The sequence below is a fragment of the Xiphophorus maculatus genome, chromosome 24, assembly GCF_002775205.1.
Source record: "Xiphophorus maculatus strain JP 163 A chromosome 24, X_maculatus-5.0-male, whole genome shotgun sequence".
NCBI lineage: Eukaryota > Metazoa > Chordata > Actinopteri > Cyprinodontiformes > Poeciliidae > Xiphophorus > Xiphophorus maculatus.
Genome location: NC_036466.1, coordinates 14,152,302 through 14,170,913, shown reverse-complemented (window position 1 = coordinate 14,170,913; position 18,612 = coordinate 14,152,302). Strand labels below are relative to the sequence as shown.

Sequence of the window (18,612 nt, the reverse complement as noted above, 5' to 3'; positions counted from 1 at the left end):
TGGAGAACATCATCTACTGATGGCTGGGACAAAACCACCAAAACACACAAGTCCAGGATTCAGATAAACATTTATTACCAGATATGAAAACGTTTCTATCCTTGTTTTTCAGGAACACGTCTTCTCAGTAGAAACTTACATATGTTATAATCAGAAGATTAGTTATTCCAACACATTCAAAGCTACTTTCCCCATCGGTCACTCCACACCTTCATCAGTCACTCCTCACCTTCATCGGTCACCCCACACCTTCATCGGTCACTCCACACCTTCATCGGTCACTCCACACCTTCATCAGTCACTCGTCACCTTCATCGGTCATCCAAACCTTCATTGGTCACTCCGGACCTTCATCGGTCACTCTACACCTTCATAGGTCACTCCACACCTTCATAGGTCATCCAAACCTTCATCGGTCACTCCGCACCTTCATCGGTCACTCCACACCTTCATCGGTCATCCAAACCTTCATCGGTCACTCCACACCTTCATAGGTCATCCAAACCTTCATCGGTCACTCCACACCGTCATCGGTCACTCCACACCTTCATCGGTCATCCAAACCTTCATCGGTCACATCACACCTTCATCGGTCACTCCACACCTTCATCGGTCACATCACACCTTCATCGGTCACTCCACACCTTCATCGGTCATCCACACCTTCATCGGTCATCCACACCTTCATCGGTCACATCACACCTTCATCGGTCATCCAAACCTTCATCGGTCACTCCACACCGTCATCGGTCACTCCACACCTTCATCGGTCATCCAAACCTTCATCGGTCACTCCACACCTTCATAGGTCATCCAAACCTTCATCGGTCACTCCACACCGTCATCGGTCACTCCACACCTTCATCGGTCATCCAAACCTTCATCGGTCACATCACACCTTCATCGGTCACTCCACACCTTCATCGGTCACATCACACCTTCATCGGTCACATCACACCTTCATCGGTCACTCCAAACCTTCATCGGTCACATCACACCTTCATCGGTCACTCCACACCTTCATCGGTCACATCACACCTTCATCGGTCACTCCACACCTTCATCGGTCATCCACACCTTCATCGGTCACATCACACCTTCATTGGTCACTCCGGACCTTCATCGGTCACTCTACACCTTCATAGGTCACTCCACACCTTCATAGGTCATCCAAACCTTCATCGGTCACTCCGCACCTTCATCGGTCACTCCACACCTTCATCGGTCATCCAAACCTTCATCGGTCACTCCACACCTTCATAGGTCATCCAAACCTTCATCGGTCACTCCACACCGTCATCGGTCACTCCACACCTTCATCGGTCATCCAAACCTTCATCGGTCACATCACACCTTCATCGGTCACTCCACACCTTCATCGGTCACATCACACCTTCATCGGTCACTCCACACCTTCATCGGTCATCCACACCTTCATCGGTCACATCACACCTTCATCGGTCATCCAAACCTTCATCGGTCACTCCACACATTTAGATTTCCAGATTCTAACTCTTGATGTGAGTCCCTGCTTTCTTCTGGCTCGAGCCAGAACTACCAGTCAACATGTTTTCTTCTAACATAAACATTTGAACATGAATGTGTTCGATGTTCATGAAGACCAGCAGCAGAGGGCGCTCCTGAGCTCATGAAAGCTTGCAATCTGTGTTGTCATTTTTCCCGCTGTCCAGACCGGGTTCTTCATGTTCTGTTTCTGGTTCCATGGTGCCCAGCGATGGAGCGATAACCTGGACCTCATCCTCCATGGTGGATCGGTTCTGTTGCTGTGATGGAAGCAGTTGGACCTCCTCTTCTTCATCAGCCTCCTCACAGCTGTCCATGTCTCCAACCGACAGCTCCTCAGTAGAACCAACACTGGACCGGTCCAGCCGTCGTCCCTCCTGGAGGCCCACCAGAGCCAGCTCAGGAACAGCCAAGGCCCTGATTTCCTCAGCGGTCACCTCCATGAACCTCCTGACGAAGGAACTTTGTCCAACACTGGAGTGTGCTGATGAACTGCAGTTCCCTCCAAGCTCCTTTGAGTCTTTGACAGAAGTCAGAACATGAGTTTGACTGTCAGACCTGGAGTCTGTTGAGTTCTTGTGAGATTCAGAAAAATGCAAATCAACAAAAACAAAGTCGCCAGACACGGTTTTTAGAGGAGAATCAGGTGGACTGGCTTCCGACTCAGCTTTCAGCTCCACGTCTCTTGCTCTAGACCTCATCTCTCTTTCATCATTAGTGGTACAATGATCATGAGAAGTTGAACAAACTCTGCTTGAGGAACCAGATGGGTCCTCCATCCTTTCTCTGGCTGAATTGACTCTTGGTGATGAAGAACATCCAGCCAGATGTTCTTCTTCACATCCAGGACCTTCTGCTGTTTCTCTGGTTAGGCTTGTCAGAAGCCATGTGGAGAGTCTGGTTCCCCTCAATGGCCACACTGATTCATGTCCACCTCCATCATTCAGACAGGACTCACGTCCTACTCTGTTCCTTAGTGTGTTCTCCAAATCTGAGATCCAGTGGTGGAGACACATCAGGATTTCTGAGAAGATTCTTGAGATTTCTACTACAAACCCTGGTTTATCCTCTAGTCCTTGGAGCAAATCTTGAACATTCATCACCAGACTGGTCCACATTTCTTCTGGAGGAAAGGGAGATGTTGTCTTTGGGCTTTCAGGGAAAGCTTTGTGCACCTGAGCAGCTCTTTGGAGTGGTTCTCCAGTACTTTGGTTCTCAGGAGGAGATGTGAAATGTACTTTGGTTTCCGGACTGACTTCTGTCCTCCTGATGGAGCCTTCTTCACCACCTGCAGCCTCAGCCTTTGACTTGTTGGACTCTGCTGCAGCTTCGAGGCTGGGACCTTCTTCACTGAAACCTGAAACTTCATCTTCCGCATTCCTGTCTTCATCTTGACTTTGGGATCCCAGATCTGAAGTACTCATATGCTTTTGTTCAAAGTTTGTTTCAGAGGAAGAAGATTCACTTTGCAGAGCCAAAGAGGCGTCCTGCGTTATCGCCTCCTCAGATGGAGAGCTCAGTTTCTCAGCAGCTGACAGGCCCAACACCATGGCTCGGTTGCCCAGGATAATGTCTTTAGCAGATCGCGGTGGAACAAGTCTGGATCTGAAGACTTTCTGAGCTGGATCTTCTTTGCTAAGCTGTTTCTTGTTTGCCTCATTTCCGTCCGCTCTAACAGGAAGCTTTTTGGTCGGATCCTTTTTACCTGCCTTGCTCCGTGTTTGTCGGTTTCTGCCTGGATGTTTCTCAGTTGGGTTTCGTTTTTCTCTGGATGGTCTGGTTTGGTCGCTCACAGAGATCATGTTCTGTGGCAGTGACCTTTTGTTATCTTTGGGGTCATTTTGAGGGGTTTTGCTGCCATCTGCTGGCTGCTGCTGTGAAGCCTTCCCTGAAAGACCATGAAGAGACGTTGGAAGACCAAACAGTGTCAACATTCAGGAAGGAAAACAGAAAGTAGGAGATTAACCGAGTCGATAGGAAAAGGAGGATCACAGAGGAATTACAGGAGAACAGTAGCTCAGATGTTCTTCAGGATCAGGTCCACGATTAAAAACCAGACATGCACAGGTCAATCATCGACTTCATGCACTCTAGTCTCCTGTCCAGAAGTGATGATTAAAGGAAATCAAAGGTTTGGTTAGATGTCTGAAAGTTTTAGTAAAATGAAACAATTACTCCTTCCTACCAAGTATGCTCTCTCTCCCGCTGTGAGGCGAGTCCTCGGCCAATAGGGAGGGAGATTCCTCAGTCTGGTCTGTGTCGCCGTTGGTGGCGGTGTCAGGAGAGATGACCACTCCATGGGTCTATTGGGCAGAGAGTCGTAGCTTGGTAACTTTGAAGACAGTTTCTGTCTCCTTGGTGGCTTAATAGAGAAACATCTGCAAACATCTGCCCAGACTCTTGCTGGGCTCAGAACCAATGTGACGTCTCAATGGGGTCCATAATTCCAGTCCTCAAATGTCACTGTTTGACAATTTTTGAACGCAACCCTGCTCTGAAACACCTGAATGAAATGAATGGGTTATGGCCAGGTCCTTGAAAACTTACTGACATGGCAAGAAGTAATTCCACTGTATGAGTGAGCAGGGATCCATCCAGCAGTCGAAAGGCCAGTGACATTTGAGGATCGGATGCAAGACCTCAGGTACAAGGCCACAAAAATTAAGGTTTACGGTAAACATCCAAACTGAGTCCAACTCAAGCACAAGTGGACCGCCGCGGGCCAAAATACGCCAGAGTAAGTGGGGGTCTTTATCCTCTATAGGGTTCCTGTCTGAATCTGTGGTGAGTTCAGGGAATCTCTACATGTAGTCTGCTGTTACAGTGAACTCGTTTCCAACACTGAACTGATTCCTCCACAGATTCAGATGTGGACTCTTGCTGGGCCACTCCAGAACCTTAATGCTAAGTTTTTATTGAGCAATTTTAGAGCTCTGTTATTGGTTTGTTTAACTTTTAAAAAGCTTTTCATCATCCGGCTAACAATGGATTTGCTAAAGGCAGCAAGGTTCCACAGTTAGGCCTGTCTCAGAACCCGCTACGACTCCCACGCTGTTGTTCCTGTGGAAGAGGAACCTTTGGCAGACAGACCAAACAACGGTCCTGAAAGAAAACCCGAGGATCTTCATCGCCAGGTGTCTGTATCTCTGCAGGGTCAAAGTTGTAGTTGGGTTTTTCTGGTACCTTCAGTGAGTCTCGCAGTTGGACAACCTCATCTGTGAGCTGGTCGCGTTCGATCCGAACGATGTCGGAGATTTCTCTGTGGCGCTCTAACGCCTGACGCAGGAAGGAGGTAGTGAAGGAGGTTAAAGAGGAAACAAGGTTAGGAAACAGGAAACAGAGGGAAACAGCTTGGAGACGTTTCTCAGAGGCAGAAAAGAACCAAACAACCTTCCTTGGTTCTGTTCTGTTCCTGCCAAATAAAGACTGCTCCAAACACATCTACCACTGATTTAACTCAGCCAATCATGGTGGCTCTGCACAGAGAGATGCATCACTCTGGATGTATCTTAAGTCTTGGGACCAAATGTTCAGACCAGGACCAGAGGACTGGTTCTGGTTCTGGTTCCTCTGCCTCTGGGAACAAGAGCAGCATCCTACCGCGATCTTCTTCTCCTTCCACTGCAGAGCTTCCTGCAGGTCAGAGATCTCCTGCCGGTAGCTGCTGCTCTTCTGACGCAGATCAGACACTTCCTGTCCACCAGAGGGCAGCAGAGAGCAGCAGGAGGAAGAGCAGGAGGAAGAGGAAGGTCAGGAGCAGGAAACAGGAAGAGTTAGTTTAGGTGGAACAAGATGATGAATCTGAAGTGTGTTAAGTTAATACAGCAGGATGGAGAAAGTAATCACACCCTGCATCAGAGGGTGACCTTTGACCCTTTCTTCTCTACAGAACTCATTTCATTCAGAAACAATGGAGGATTCTCCAGCAGGAACGACCTGGTGAAGGTCAGGCTGCAGGTCAGGGCTTTGACTAGGCCACTCCAGTGATTGTGTCTCACCGTCAGCAGCTCGTTGGTTTTCCTCAGAGTTTCCTCTGTTTGACTGAACTGGACCTTCAGGACGCTGTGGGCCTGGCGCTCACGCTCCAGCTCCTGGAGAGACATCAGACCAAGATCTAACAACACCTTCATCATCATCGTCATCGTCATCATCATCATCTTCCTCACCTTGGTGGCGTCGTCCCAGCGGCGCCGGGCCTCCCACAGCAGCTCCTCCACGTCGCTCAGCTCCTCCATCAGGTTCTCCACCTGGAACATCAGCGCCGTCTTGTCGTTGTGCAGCTGAGCGTTGGACACCATGGCCCTGCGGTACTTCTCCTCCGCCTCCGCCAGCGAGTCCTGCACAGGCACGGATCACATGATCAGTCCTGTTGGTTCTGACCGGACCGGAGTGTCCAGATCTGTGGTCAGGCTGACAGCTGGAGTACCTTCATCTCTCTGATTGAGGCCTCCGTTTCCACGGAGAACGACGTGTCACAGCTTCCCCTGCGTGACGAGGCTCCGCCCAGCGAGGCCAGTGTGGCGGCGGACAGCGTGGACGCCGTCCTGGAGCCCTGAGGGAGAGCGAGAGAGAGAGACACTGAGGACCGCCTCTATCCTGTCTGACCAGCCCAGGTGACCTCAGTGACCTCACCTTGTCAGTGAACTCCCGGTCCGTCTTCTCCTCCACCTGTACACACAGAACCTGATCAGTAACCGATCAATCTAATCAATTAATCGGCTTCGTTGCCTGCAACACCCCAGAGAGCCAGCAGAGGGAGCCAGAGGGCGTTAACTGTCTCACCACAGGGCTGGCCCGGGCCGAGCTGGCCCTGGAGGAGGCCCGAGAGCTGGAGGCCAGGAGGCCGCCGTAGTCCGAGGGCTGAGGGGAGAGGGGGCAGGAAGGATGGGAGGCAAGGAAAGGAAGCAAGGAAAGGAAAGAAATGAAGAACGTGTTAGTGAAGAGGAAGAATGAAGATTATCAGAGCTACAAGGCGATGTTAGAACTAGTTCAGACCGGTTCTGACTAATCTAGAACAGTTCCTTCTCTCAGGTCTGTTTACTGAGCTGCATCCAGAGGAGCCGGGCTGGACTCTAGTCCAATGAACCCGGACCTGCAGCTGGGTTCTGGTCCACTCACCCGGTAGCTGCCCCGGCTGCCCACAGACATTCTCTCCTCATCATCAGAGATCTACAGACAAACGATTACAGGATCACTGCAGCTGAGAGCAAACAGAAGAAGAAGAAAGAGAAGAAGAAGAAGAGATACAGACCGAGGTGTGTCTCCGAGAGAGACGAGAGTAACGCTCGCTGTCCTCCTGAAAGGCCATGAAGAAGAAACGTGTTAAAGAAGGAGAAGAAGAAGAAGGAGTCTTCAGAAGGTTCACCTGACAGACAGCGAGCAGGGCAAACAGCCTGACAGACAGCGAGCAGGGCAAACAGCCTGACAGACAGAAAACAGGGCAAACAGCCTGACAGACAGCGAGCAGGGCAAACAGCCTGACAGACAGAAAACAGGGCAAACAGCCTGACAGACAGAAAACAGGGCAAACAGCCTGACAGACAGCGAGCAGGGATGAATTCACAGCATGGAGGTGAAATAATAAACAAAACTATAAAAGAAAATAAATAAAACAATTAAAAGATAAATTACTAAAAAAAATGAAAAATATGATTTTAAAACATAAAATGTTTTCTGTTAAACATCTTATGTTTTAATAATAAACATTATTTTAAAATGTTTATTTTAACATTTTAAAATAAACTAAAATTTTCTGTTATAAAGAATATTAAACAATAAAAACATTTAAAAAATGGAATCAATAAAAAGCAGCAGGCAAGAATAAAATCATTCAATGATCATCTGGAGCAGAGCGGAGCATGCAGAACCCGGATCAGAACCGGATCAGAACCGGGATCAGAATCCGGATCAGAACCCGGATCAGAACCCCACTGAGCGCGTGCAGAACAGACAACATGCAGCCTCTCTCAGTGGGAGGCCCGGTTCCTCCAGAACCAGGAGAACCGGACCCGACCCGCCACACTGGAGCTGTGAAGGAGGTTCTGCTGGACAGAACCGGTCCTACCATCCACTGCTCGATGTGACCCCACTTGTTATCCAGACCATAATATTTCTGAGGAGACCAGACCAGAGGGTTAGAGGCAGGAACAGGGACTGGGAGAACTGGGAGAACTGGGAGAACTGGACCTACCTTGGTGCTGTGAAACAGCTGCACCACATGGAGAGGAAGAGGAGGAGGAAGAGGAGGAAACAAGAGGAGGAGGTCAGGCTGGTTCCCCTGATCGGACCTTTAAAAGTTCTGGATTCACTTTTTTTATCAGTTTTTCTGATTTTTTCTGATTTTCTGTCTTGGATGGTACAGAAAACATTTCATTCAAAACTAGATGAATAAATGAATTAATGCTGTTGTTACTGAATCATTAATAATCTCTCCATCTAATCAATAAATATCAACATTCATATAAATTCATTGGTTTTTTCTGATAATCAAAATTAAGTTGATCAACTTTTAAAAAGTTATTTTTCTGCTTCTTTCTCTGTTTTCCTTAAATCATTTTTATTAAGATCTGATTCATTATTTTTTCCTTTTTGTTTTCTTCCAGGTTTTGCTGTAAAATTTCGTTATTTTTCCTCTATAATCAGATTTTCTCTCAGATTATTCTGGATTATTTCCTGCAGTTTTTCTTCTGATTCATTTTCATCATTTCCAGGTTTCCTGTTTGTTTCCCAGGTTCTGATCCGGGTTCTGTTCCTGTACAAAGTTCTTGTTAGTCTGGAGTTAATCTCCTTTGTTTCCACGGTAACCAGACAAACTGGACCCAGAACCTTCAGAACCTTCAGAACCTCTTTGGTTTAATCATAAACTGTAAAGTTTTAATTAAACTCACCGCAGCAGCTGATCCTGATCCTCTCATCCTGACCTTTGACCTGCTATCACATGACCCCATCAGCTGCTCTGACCCGTCCTGACAGGCTGGTCTGTGATCCAATCAGCTGTCGGATCAATAACCCCGACCGGAGCCGATTTCAGAATAAGAGCGCTCACCTCCTTCTGCTGCCTCTCCAGCTCCTTCATCCGGATCTCCCGGGCCTCGGCTCTGGCGGCCCGCTTCGCCGCCAGCCGGGCCTCCGCCTGTGGAACACATTCATCCATCAGCAGAAATCACCAATCATCAATAATCGATCAAACATAAAAACAGGAAAGAAACTTTTTAACAAAGGCTGGGTGTGATTACAGCGGCGGCCAGCAGGGGGAGACAGAGCGGCTCCATGTTTCAATATTTTTACATTTAAATATTATTTATATCAATAAATGAACTTTAAACTGAAACGTTTATTTATAAAAATGTTTTCTTTCTTTTAATTCCTGGTTAATTTTATTTCTGATGATTTTTGTCTGTAATTTCTGTGAAATCTGTTTATCTGTGATGAAGATGAAGATGATGATGCCGTCTGAGCTGTGGATTATTACTGGAGCTCCACCGGATTACAGCAGGCGGGTCAGACAGTCCCAGTAACAAACCAGTCTGCTCCCAGTAGGTCAGTGGGAGGAGGAGACCCCCCAGTTTAAGGCTGGTTCTGACTGGATCTGGGTCAGAGACCAGAACCAGTCTGAGGGACCAGACGGTACCAGCAGGAGACCAGCATCACAGTCATCACCAATCAGCCTCATTGATACCCAGTTATACCAATAATCAGCTTTATGGAGCCGATGGTGGAACCTGAGTGACTGGACCAACTGGTCATCTACTGGTTTCAGCCTTTGGTTGGACCAACCAACTGGACCCAACCGGTTGGTCCCGCTGGTTGGTCCCGCTGGTTGAGCCATACTGGTTAGATCCTAGTCAGTCGTTGAACCGACTGATGGTTCTGGTTGGTCCACTGATCCCTGAAAACCCGTCCAGGTACCACTGACTGTAGGGAGGATGAGATTGCAGGTGGTTCTGGTTCTGGTTCTGGTTAATGGGTCCAGAATCACCTGATGTTCCTCATAAATAAGAATAATTCTGATTTTAATTCCCGATAAACCAGTTAGACATCTGATCTAATCAATCAGCCTGATTATTATTGGTGATCTATTTGATCAATCTGTTCATTATTAATCAGCCCGTTTATTACTGATCATCCCGATAATCAGCCTGTCTGATTGATTACCCATCATGTTTATTGATGATGAAGATGATGATGATGATGAAGTTTACCTCTCGCGCTATCTGGCTCAGCGCATCCTCCTCCGCAGCCAGCTTGTCCCGGTTCGGAATCCTCTTCCGGCCCGGGCCCTGGGTTCCCATGGTTCCGGATGGCTCTACCTGCAGCCGAGCTCTCCTGAGGTTCTGGACATGCGGTTCTGGAGGTGCAGCAGCAGAACGGCCCTGTTCCAGTGTTAAACCCGTCAGTTCGGTCACCTTGTCTCGGTTCCGAGTCCTGATGGACCCATCCCTCAGAACTTTACCTGCAGCCGAAATATCACCTCGGTTCTGATTTAGTCCGGATCACTCAGACCTGTGACCCGGACTCTCCAGAACCCATGATTATCCCGTTTCCTTGTAAAATTAGAGGTTCTGTTAGTGCGGTTCGGTGCTGATGGGTCCGTTCTGCCGCTGCAGATGGCGGTTAGCTGCTCCCAGTCAGAACACCGAACCGGACCAGCGTCAGGGTGAGTATCAGAGTCAGGCTCAGCGGCCCGTCGGCCCGCTAATCCGCCCCCAGTTCGGGCCGCTGCGGCGGAGCTCCGGCAGCCGAGAGCAGAGCGCCGTGCCGCGGTCAGGTGAGCCGCTGCCGCACCGAGACCGGAGCCCGGAGACACGGATCCACTGCGGAGGAGAGGCGCGGCGCCGCTCCGTCACCGCTGCGCAGCTAGCGCGGAACTCCGGCGCGGCGGAAGTACCCCTACAAATTAAGAGCCCGTGACCCGCAACGATAAGAAAATGAAAACATAGCCACCGGAAACGGAACCAGGGTATTAAAAGGTCAGTTTTTCCCAACCAACTGAGGTCTAAAATATTAAAATACGACGACGTGTTAGGGCCACTGCAGATAGAAAAAAAAAAATTAATAAATTTCAGCCAAAAAAATCAACAATTTTGAAATTAATCTCAGAATTTTTTAAGAAAAATGTAGCAAATTTCTGAAAAGTCGTAAATGTCTGAGTTTTTTTATTCCAACATTTCAACTCAGAAATGTTCCATTTTTTCCAGATATATATTCTGGAGAACTCCCAGGGCGGCATGATGTCGGGGCGGCTCCACCCATCCCCTCCCATCATGTCTAGTCAGCAGCATGTTTACAATCATGAGAGATCAATAACTGCTGAGTTGTTTATGTTGTTTATTGAACAGAAGCTAAACACATCATCATCATCATCATCATCATCATCAGTCCTTCAGAGTGCGGAGGAAACGGGAATCAGGTGTGGCTGGACAAACTGAACCAGCGATATGAGATTAAAGAGTTAATTTCAATAATTTCACCGGGGGTGTGATTACTTTTCCACTCAGAGTCGATTGATTTGACAGAATAAATGAAATCATGATTTAAAATCAGACTTTATGTTTTAAAAGTAAAAGAAGAAGAAATCGATGTGAGATACTCTATGTGCCAGTTGTAATGTCGAAGAATCTTCTAGAACTCAGAGCCAATCAGATGCAGACAGAATCCTGAATCTCAGAAGGATCCTCTGGTTCTGTTGGACCTTCCTGGTGGTTTATCAGGAGTAAAGAACAGAATAAAATAACCCAAAGATCCAACCCTTCAGGCTTAAACTCCATCTGCAGGTTCTGTGAACTCCATGATGTTCCTCTGATTTGTTGTGGGTCCCGGTTCCGGTCCGTGAACATTGATGAAGGAGGCTGAAGAGCAGGAGGAAGAGGAGTGAACTGCATCCTGAAACCGGGCCTGGTTCAGAACATATTGCTGGTTCTCCAAGGAGCGCCGTTACTCTCTGCCAACAACAACGACAAGTTAGAGCAGATCAGCGGCGCTCAGGTGGATCAATAACCAGCATTGGGCAAATATCAGCTAATGTGATACAAGCAGAGCTAAATTACTGCTTAGCATATAGCGCTAGCTTCTACTAATTACCATGTTGTTAGAGCACTTTAGCATTAGCTTCCACTAATTATTATGTTGCAATAGCACTTTAGCATTAGCTTCCACTAATTATTATGTTGCAATAGCACTTTAGCATTGAGTTTTAGGGTTAGCATAGGTAACTTTGTAGTTAGCGCTGCCCGCTACTGCTATAACCAATAAGATAAAAGCGGTTCTCACTGGGCAGGTCTGAAGCGGTCCGTTTCTTCTGATGAGATCCAGAAACCTGCAGGGTTTCATCAGAACAGAACCTTTTTATTAGAACAACGTCGTCTGCATAGAACATGAGCTGATTAACAAACTTTAACAGTTTGGTGTCCAGAATCACATGGAGACATGATGATGGACATTTCATCTGTTGACTGAATGTGGCTCAGCTGAACTGGAGGATATGAATGGATCTGGTCTCTGTTCATTAAACCGGGTCAAACCTGGACCAGGAAACATCTAACAGTCAGATGAAGAAGGACAGCTTCTGATCTCAAACTGACCTTCTTCTTGGCGCTCAGAGCTGCGATTTTACTCTCAATGTCCGACACCTGGAGAGCAAACAGACCCACAGTGAAGGACCAGAAACCAACAACCCAAAGTCCACATGTCAAAGCTGAGATGTTATGGATAAACAAAGATGGCAGACCCCAACCAACCTCGCTCTCGGCGCTCTGTACTCTGGCGGCAGTCAGCGCCACCACATCCTCCAGCTCCGACAGCTCAGAGTCCGTCGTCCCTCCAAAACGGTTCTTGGCGCTTTGCTCGAGTCGCCGCAGCTTAGACTCCAGCTCATACGACTGTCCGGCCGTGATGTACACCTGGACAGGTAGGAGGACAGACACAGACTGGTCATCGGACAGGAAGCTGATGGTGATTATGATGAAGCTGACAGAGCTGAAGGTCAAGGGAACACACTGAACTCCTGCTAGGTTCCTCTTTAGGTTCCAGTAGTCTGCTGCTTTAGTCTACATTTTCCAACATAGAGGAACCGTTGGAGTGAGTTCTAGTTGAGATTGGTGCTGGTGAGGAGCTCGATGGAACTGGACCCTAACTGGACCCAGTGTGTTTCCCTGTTTAACTGGACACACAGCAGCCAGTGGAGGGTTAAAGCCAGTCCGGACATTAGGTCATGCTTCAGAGGAGGCTCTGGGGCTGATCTTAGTGTAGGGATGGGTCCCATGTAGGGAGAGGGGCGAATCATGCAGGTCACGTTGGAAGCTTACATTTTCCTCAAGTTCCCTGAAAGCATCATCGGCCTGCTTTACGTCAGGGCCAACTAAGAGGGACCTGTCGATCGGCTCTGCGAGGCCGTACTCGACCATTGCGTTTTCTGTGGCGTTAATGGTTCTCAGGACCTCAGTGGTGAGGTCACAGAGGGCGGCGGCAGTGGATCTCTGAAAGCCATGTAGAGGGACAGATGTTAGCAGCTGGAAAACAACATCTGCAGCAGCTACCAGACTGGACACCCCCAGATCCTGGAGTCGGGGTCTGGACGACTTGTCTAACTGAAACTCCGGTACATCCTGGTGGATCTAGTGGTGTGTCCACCACCCATTAGACAGATTGCAATACACACATGAACAATGCACTCGTTCACCGATCCTTCCTGAGACCTACAGTGAAGGAATCATATCATTAACCCTTACATTTTCCCAGCTAGAGGACAGAGCTTAGGTCCAAGGTGATTTCAGCGTTCATCCATCCCTGGGTCCAGACAGGTAGCTGCTTCACATTAACACAACCGGACAGGAATATGGTGAGGCAGGAGACGGGCTGTTAGTGAGGAGGGCGTCATGCACCGAGGTTAATGCCAGATCTTTGACCTTTCTTCTCTAACAGGAAGTTCTTTGTCCTGAGTTGGTCTGGACTTTGTTCTGGTGGAAAGACACCTGCTGCAGTGAAAGCTGAGCCATGCTGATGCCTTCACAAACAGGAACCTGGATGTTCAGCAGCAGTACTTGGTTCAAAGCAAAGGTCTGGGCAGGATGTTGGTCTCCAGGTTCCTGTTTGCTGCTTCTCTCTGAGTTGCTGTCGTACCTTTTGAGCCTCTGTTGGCATCTCATCGCTGGACGAGCTCAGCTCCTTGTTCTTCCGGGAGACCGGAGGGACCACTGGTCCTCCCCTGAGGCCAGAAGACCCTTTAGTCCCAGGGAAAACCTTCTTCCCAGCCTCATCATCTGACGACAGGCATTTATCGCTCAGGTTTCCTGCCAGCTCACTCAGCTTCCTCCTCAGCTTCTCCTCCTCATTTGGAGCTGACGAAGTCAAGGCCTGTTGGAAGGAGCAACTTTACTGGATTTGAGTCTAAAGTGACTGATGGGTTTATCATCTTCTCCATGTGAGTCAAGGATTTCAGGTTGTGTTCTGTCTTACCTCATCAGCAGGAGTCATCTTCTCCTCCAGACGGCTCAGCAGGCTCTCAATGGCGAACATCCGCTTGTTCAGTTCGTTGATCTGAAAAATGAATCCAGACAGAAAATGTCACGTTCAGCAGGAAGTTCTCTCTCCTTCCAGTTCCAGTTCCTCGGTTCTGAATGTCTGTGTGTCCTTACAGGTGGGGCTTGGCCCAGGTTCTCCTGGGAAGAAGCTCGGCTGTTCTTTCTGCGGTGGTGGGGTTGCTGGTGAACAGGAGGAAACCTCTGGTACTCTTCCTCGTCGGAGGTGTCGACATACTGCTGCCTAGCCACCGAGGAGCTGATCTTCGACAGAGAGCGGGTCCGGACCATCCGGTTGTCTGCATAATCATCTGATGATGCAGTGATATGGGGAAATAAATGCACACCAAGGGGCAGACAGGTCTTTCTGATTTGAACTTTCTGATTTAAAAGACGTCTTCAATTTCTCCTGGTACAGAGGTCTCCAGACTTTCTTTTCCCCTGCTACTAAAAACTCATCTAGGGGATTCCAGAGTGTTTCTATCCTTCAGGCAATACACACATGAACAATACACTTTGTTCATGTGTGTACTATGGACAAAGGACTTTGCCCATACTCAGGACTTGCCCAGAGGTCTCCTCCTAGTGGAACATGGATGGCTCCCTGATGTATCCTTACCGTAAATCCCAATGGCCTCAGCTGATACTGCAAGGACTCTACTCTGAACTCCTGAATTGCTAACTGGAGCAAAAGCTACACAATGAAATCCCAACCGTCCAGCGGACAGTATACTCAGACAGAATATGCTCTAGTATGTGGGAACCTTTAGAACATGTGTTATCCTGCTGACCGGGTCTCATGGCGTAGCGGTCCAGACTCTTTCTGCGGTTCCCTCGGTGAGTGTAGTAGTCGTAGTCCCCGTCGTTCCGGTAATATCGATCATCCTGCATCTGCTTCAAATAGCGTCATTAAACACGTGTCTTCCTTAGTACCAGGTTTTATCTGCTGTCTTCATCAGCCTGGGCTTTACCTGCTCAGAAGGTCGCCGTGAGCGAGGAAGGTAGTCCTCTGAGTCAAAGTCCATGGGATGAACCGACAGCAGACGTTTATTCTTCCTCATCTAGATTGGACACAGCTGCTTCAGTTACTCCTGCTCTGACCGAACCCACAAAGCCCCCCGGTGTTCCTGTTTACCACTTTGTAGCTCTGAGCCTCGCCCTCTCCAGGATCGTCCTCGGTGCCGTTGTATCCATCTAAAACAAAGCAGCGGGCTTACTTGGACTATGCCATAGAGAATCACATGCCGGACATCTGGACCTGCAGGAAGTTCTGAAAAACTGGACTGGCTTGTTGAGAGACTTACGGCTGCCGACATCCGGCATGCTCTGGGTGTCGTCATCACGACCACCTGAACCAGAAACACAGGCAGGATCAGAACAACCGGACCAAGGTCCAGAAACATCACTGTGAGACTCACCGTCTCCGTTCAGGCGCTTGTACAGAGACCGCATCACCTTGGCACTGCCGAAGCGTTTGAAGCGGTTCCTCACGTTGTCATGGTACCAGCCCAGAGTCCCCATCTTCAGCACCCTGAAGCACACAATGAACAGAACTGAACCACCCAAAGGCCCGGTCTGTAGAACCGGCAACGGGTCTGTAGAACCAGCAACAGGTCCAGGACCGACGGTCCGGTTCTGATCCACAACACATTAAGACAGAACTGAGAGCAGAACGATTCAAGACAGAGAATTACAGCAGACCTGAGAGACACCTGGTTACTGCATCCATCCATCCATCCATCCATCCATCCATCCATCCATCCATCCTCTGTCTTAATGGTCCAAATGCCTCTTTACCTCCACACCGTCTCCAGATGGACTTGTCTCTTTCTCTCTGTCTATTATTGACCTTTCTATGACCTGCCGTCCTCCATCTGTCCCCCTGTCGTCCCCTGTCCCTCTCTGTCTCACCTGGTCATGCGGCAGTTGTCACACACCCAGCCGTGCTCCTTCTTGTTGTAGCGGCTGCAGGACTTGCAGGTGAACATGCGGCAGTCCAGGCACTGCCTCTTGCTGTTGACCAGGAACTTGAAGGGCTGCAGGCAGCGGATGCAGAGCGAGTCGGAGACGTTCCTCTCTGAGCCCAGCAGCTCCTGCTTCGTGTCCTCCTTCTCGATGCGCGTCTTCAGCTCCCTGCAGGCGAGAAAGACAGGAACCACGGTGAACCGCACAGCACAGCGCTCCACTTCCTCTGATCCTGGAAACCCAGGATGAGGGCAGCTGCCCAGGGCGGCACAGAGAGGAGGGCGCCCAACAACCAGACTACAAAATTAGGTCTGAAATAATACAGTAATCATGATTTAGAAGTATACAGACTAAAAAAATACAATTTGTTGAAAAAACTAAACATTCAGAGCCAAAACTGAACAAAATATAAATTTTACATTTAAGATAAAATAACTTTAAAACCTGGACCCTGTTGCTGTTTTAGCTTCACCCAGTTCAAATTCACTAAAAAAAGGCATTGATATAAACACTTATTTTCTTTACTATTTATTTGTTTTTATCTCTTAATGTATTTCTAATATTGAATAAAAAAACTTGAGAGATTAAATTAAAAATCTGCCAGTTTAATCCAATTAATGGTCAGAATAATCCATTTCTAAAACATATCTTCTCTGAATGTTTTGGCCCGACGTGCAGAGGAGTTAGTTTCTGAAATAAAAATAAATGAATAAAATCTTATAAGTGGTTTCATTGTAATAGTTTGGGGGCAGAAGGGGTTCTTGCCCAGGGCAGCGGTCCAGTTAGAGCCGCCCCTGGGTCGGTTCTGATGCTCCAACGGCTCAGCCTGCTGCTGCTGATCAGCTGTTAACCTCCTGATTCGTGGCTCTGCTGCAGCAGGATCTGATTTCCACGGTGGAAATGTGATTTGAGCCGCAGAGCCGCAGAGCTGCCTCTGCCTCCGGGGCTGATGGGAGTTGGAGTCTCCAGCGGAAACAGAGCATCTTTGTGAATCCAGAGCGTGTGACGGCGGCGTGATCGGCTGCAGCAACAACAGCATCTTTCACGCTCACATTCCTGCCGGCGTCACATGAGCCGGGATGTGAACAGAACCTCCACCTGGACCTACGTCAGCCTCTCCTCCTCATTCTTGCGCAGGTTGAAGTCGCGCTGGATCACCTCCCACACGTGTTTGGCCTCTTCGTCCGTCAGGCGGGAAAGATCCAGCTTCCTCTCCATCTTCCTGGAACAGAACCAAACATTACGGCCTGACTGCAGGAGTTCCTCAGGGTCCAGCTGTGGGAACCCGTCTGGTGTAAACATGAAACTGTAAACTCCCAGTAATCTGGGCAGAACTAGATATTATTATTTATGAGAAACTCAGAGGAAAAAAACACAAAAAATATGAGTAAAAAATCAATATCACTTCAGCCACCTTTAATTAACAATATTCAGAGAAAAAATGTAAACCTATCGCCAAAAAACACTTTATATTATTTAGAAAACATGAACAGAAACCTCCTGTTTGTGTAGAAATGGAATAAAATCTAATATTTTCATTTATGTTTAAGGAAAATATGCAAATTAATAACCTTTGGTTTCATCCTGAGGCAATAATTAAAGAAAAAACATTCTTAGCAAAAAGTTTTAAGTACATTTTTATATGTAACAAAACAAAAGAACAGATTTATCTTCAGATACTTTAAAAATCATAAATCCTGAATCCGGTGGTTTTGGAGCCGCTGTGGTTTTAATGACGATCCTGACTGTCCGCAGATCAGCTGCAGTTAAATCAAATTCTACAAAACAAACCATCTGAGACGATATGAGATCAAATCTAATAATCTATAATCAATAGATTATATAAGTGGATTAAAGAAGATAAAAACTCACCGTGTTTCTGTGTGAGACGCTCTGGAGCTGCTGAGTGAAGAAATGAGACGGAAAACCCCGAGAACATCAGCTGATCGCACGAGCAACACACTGAGGCAGAGCCAGCGATTCATAAGGACAGGAAGTGACATCACCGAGGAAAACAGCCTGGAGACACATGGAAAAACCTGGAAACACATGGAAAAACCTGGAGACACATGGACAAACCTGGAGACACATAGAAAAACCTGGAGACACATGGAAACACATGGAAACTCCTGGAAACACATGGAAAAACCTGGAAACACCTGGAGACACATGGAAACACCTGGAAACACACGGAAAAACCTGGAGACACGTGGAAACACCTGGAGACACATGGAAACACCTGGAAAAACATGGAAAAACCTGGAGACACATGGAAAAACCTGGAGACACATGGAAACACCTGGAAAAACATGGAGACACCTGGAAACACCTGGAAACACATGGAAAAACCTGGAGACACATGGAAACACCTGGAAAAACCTGGAGATTCATGGAAAAACCTGGAAACACCTGGAGACACATGGAAACACATGGAGACACATGGAAACTCCTGGAAACACATGGAAAAACCTAGAAACACATGGAAACAACTGGAGACACATGGAGACACATGGAAACACCTGGAGACACATGGAAACACCTGGAGACACATGGAAACACCTGGAGACACATGGAAACACATGGAGACACATGGAAACTCCTGGAAACA

At 47.9% G+C, this 18,612-nt stretch overlaps 2 protein-coding genes across 11 annotated transcripts; both read right to left on the bottom strand.

The window, feature by feature from the left end:
* Positions 1 to 53: 53 nt before the first annotated feature.
* LOC102238078 (leucine-rich repeat flightless-interacting protein 1-like) lies at positions 54 to 9,840 on the bottom strand. Of its 5 annotated transcripts, XM_023329705.1 has the most exons (15): positions 9,726 to 9,840; positions 8,570 to 8,656; positions 7,715 to 7,732; positions 7,589 to 7,636; positions 6,776 to 6,820; positions 6,643 to 6,693; positions 6,307 to 6,384; positions 6,157 to 6,192; positions 5,951 to 6,076; positions 5,691 to 5,861; positions 5,523 to 5,615; positions 5,125 to 5,217; positions 4,708 to 4,800; positions 3,710 to 3,827; positions 54 to 3,412 (listed from the first exon to the last, which is right to left on the bottom strand). In XM_023329705.1, the coding sequence occupies exons 1-15, from the start codon at positions 9,813 to 9,815 to the stop codon at positions 1,647 to 1,649; spliced, it is 2,913 nt and encodes a 970-aa protein (XP_023185473.1). In that variant the 5' UTR covers positions 9,816 to 9,840; the 3' UTR covers positions 54 to 1,646. The 5 variants fall into 5 exon arrangements, with proteins under 5 accessions (XP_023185473.1, XP_023185474.1, XP_023185477.1 ...); XM_023329706.1 differs by lacking the exons at positions 4,708 to 4,800; positions 5,125 to 5,217; XM_023329709.1 differs by lacking the exons at positions 4,708 to 4,800; positions 5,125 to 5,217; positions 7,589 to 7,636; positions 7,715 to 7,732.
* A 948-nt stretch (positions 9,841 to 10,788) lies between these two features.
* On the bottom strand, positions 10,789 to 17,977 carry LOC102220982 (melanophilin-like). 6 transcript variants are annotated; one of them, XM_023329756.1, is made up of 16 exons: positions 17,877 to 17,977; positions 17,113 to 17,226; positions 15,951 to 16,172; positions 15,458 to 15,570; positions 15,344 to 15,388; positions 15,175 to 15,233; positions 15,011 to 15,100; positions 14,804 to 14,933; positions 14,157 to 14,350; positions 13,978 to 14,058; positions 13,642 to 13,875; positions 12,828 to 12,998; positions 12,261 to 12,422; positions 12,105 to 12,152; positions 11,794 to 11,839; positions 11,298 to 11,464 (listed from the first exon to the last, which is right to left on the bottom strand). In XM_023329756.1, exons 2-16 carry the CDS (start codon positions 17,220 to 17,222, stop codon positions 11,424 to 11,426), a joined length of 1,746 nt encoding a protein of 581 aa, XP_023185524.1. In that variant the 5' UTR covers positions 17,223 to 17,226; positions 17,877 to 17,977; the 3' UTR covers positions 11,298 to 11,423. The 6 variants fall into 6 exon arrangements, with proteins under 6 accessions (XP_023185521.1, XP_023185522.1, XP_023185523.1 ...); XM_023329753.1 differs by lacking the exon at positions 11,794 to 11,839 and having other exon boundaries at positions 10,789 to 11,464; XM_023329754.1 differs by lacking the exon at positions 11,794 to 11,839 and having other exon boundaries at positions 10,793 to 11,464; positions 14,804 to 14,930.
* Between the last annotated feature and the right edge of the window lie 635 nt (positions 17,978 to 18,612).

Excerpts from the sequence above, each read along its gene's own strand:
- LOC102238078 (XM_023329705.1), bottom strand. The coding sequence starts at position 9,815 with ATGGGAACCCAGGGCCCGGGCCGGAAGAGGATTCCGAACCGGGACAAG. Across the intron at positions 5,862-5,950 it reads CCTCAATCAGAGAGATGAAG|GACTCGCTGGCGGAGGCGGA; the intron begins GTACTCCAGCTG and ends GTGCCTGTGCAG. Across the intron at positions 5,218-5,522 it reads AAACCAACGAGCTGCTGACG|GAAGTGTCTGATCTGCGTCA; the intron begins GTGAGACACAAT and ends TCTGGTGGACAG.
- LOC102220982 (XM_023329753.1), bottom strand. The coding sequence starts at position 17,222 with ATGGAGAGGAAGCTGGATCTTTCCCGCCTGACGGACGAAGAGGCCAAA. Across the intron at positions 14,059-14,156 it reads ACCTGGGCCAAGCCCCACCT|ATCAACGAACTGAACAAGCG; the intron begins GTAAGGACACAC and ends TTCATTTTTCAG. Across the intron at positions 12,153-12,260 it reads TACAGAGCGCCGAGAGCGAG|GTGTCGGACATTGAGAGTAA; the intron begins GTTGGTTGGGGT and ends TTTGCTCTCCAG.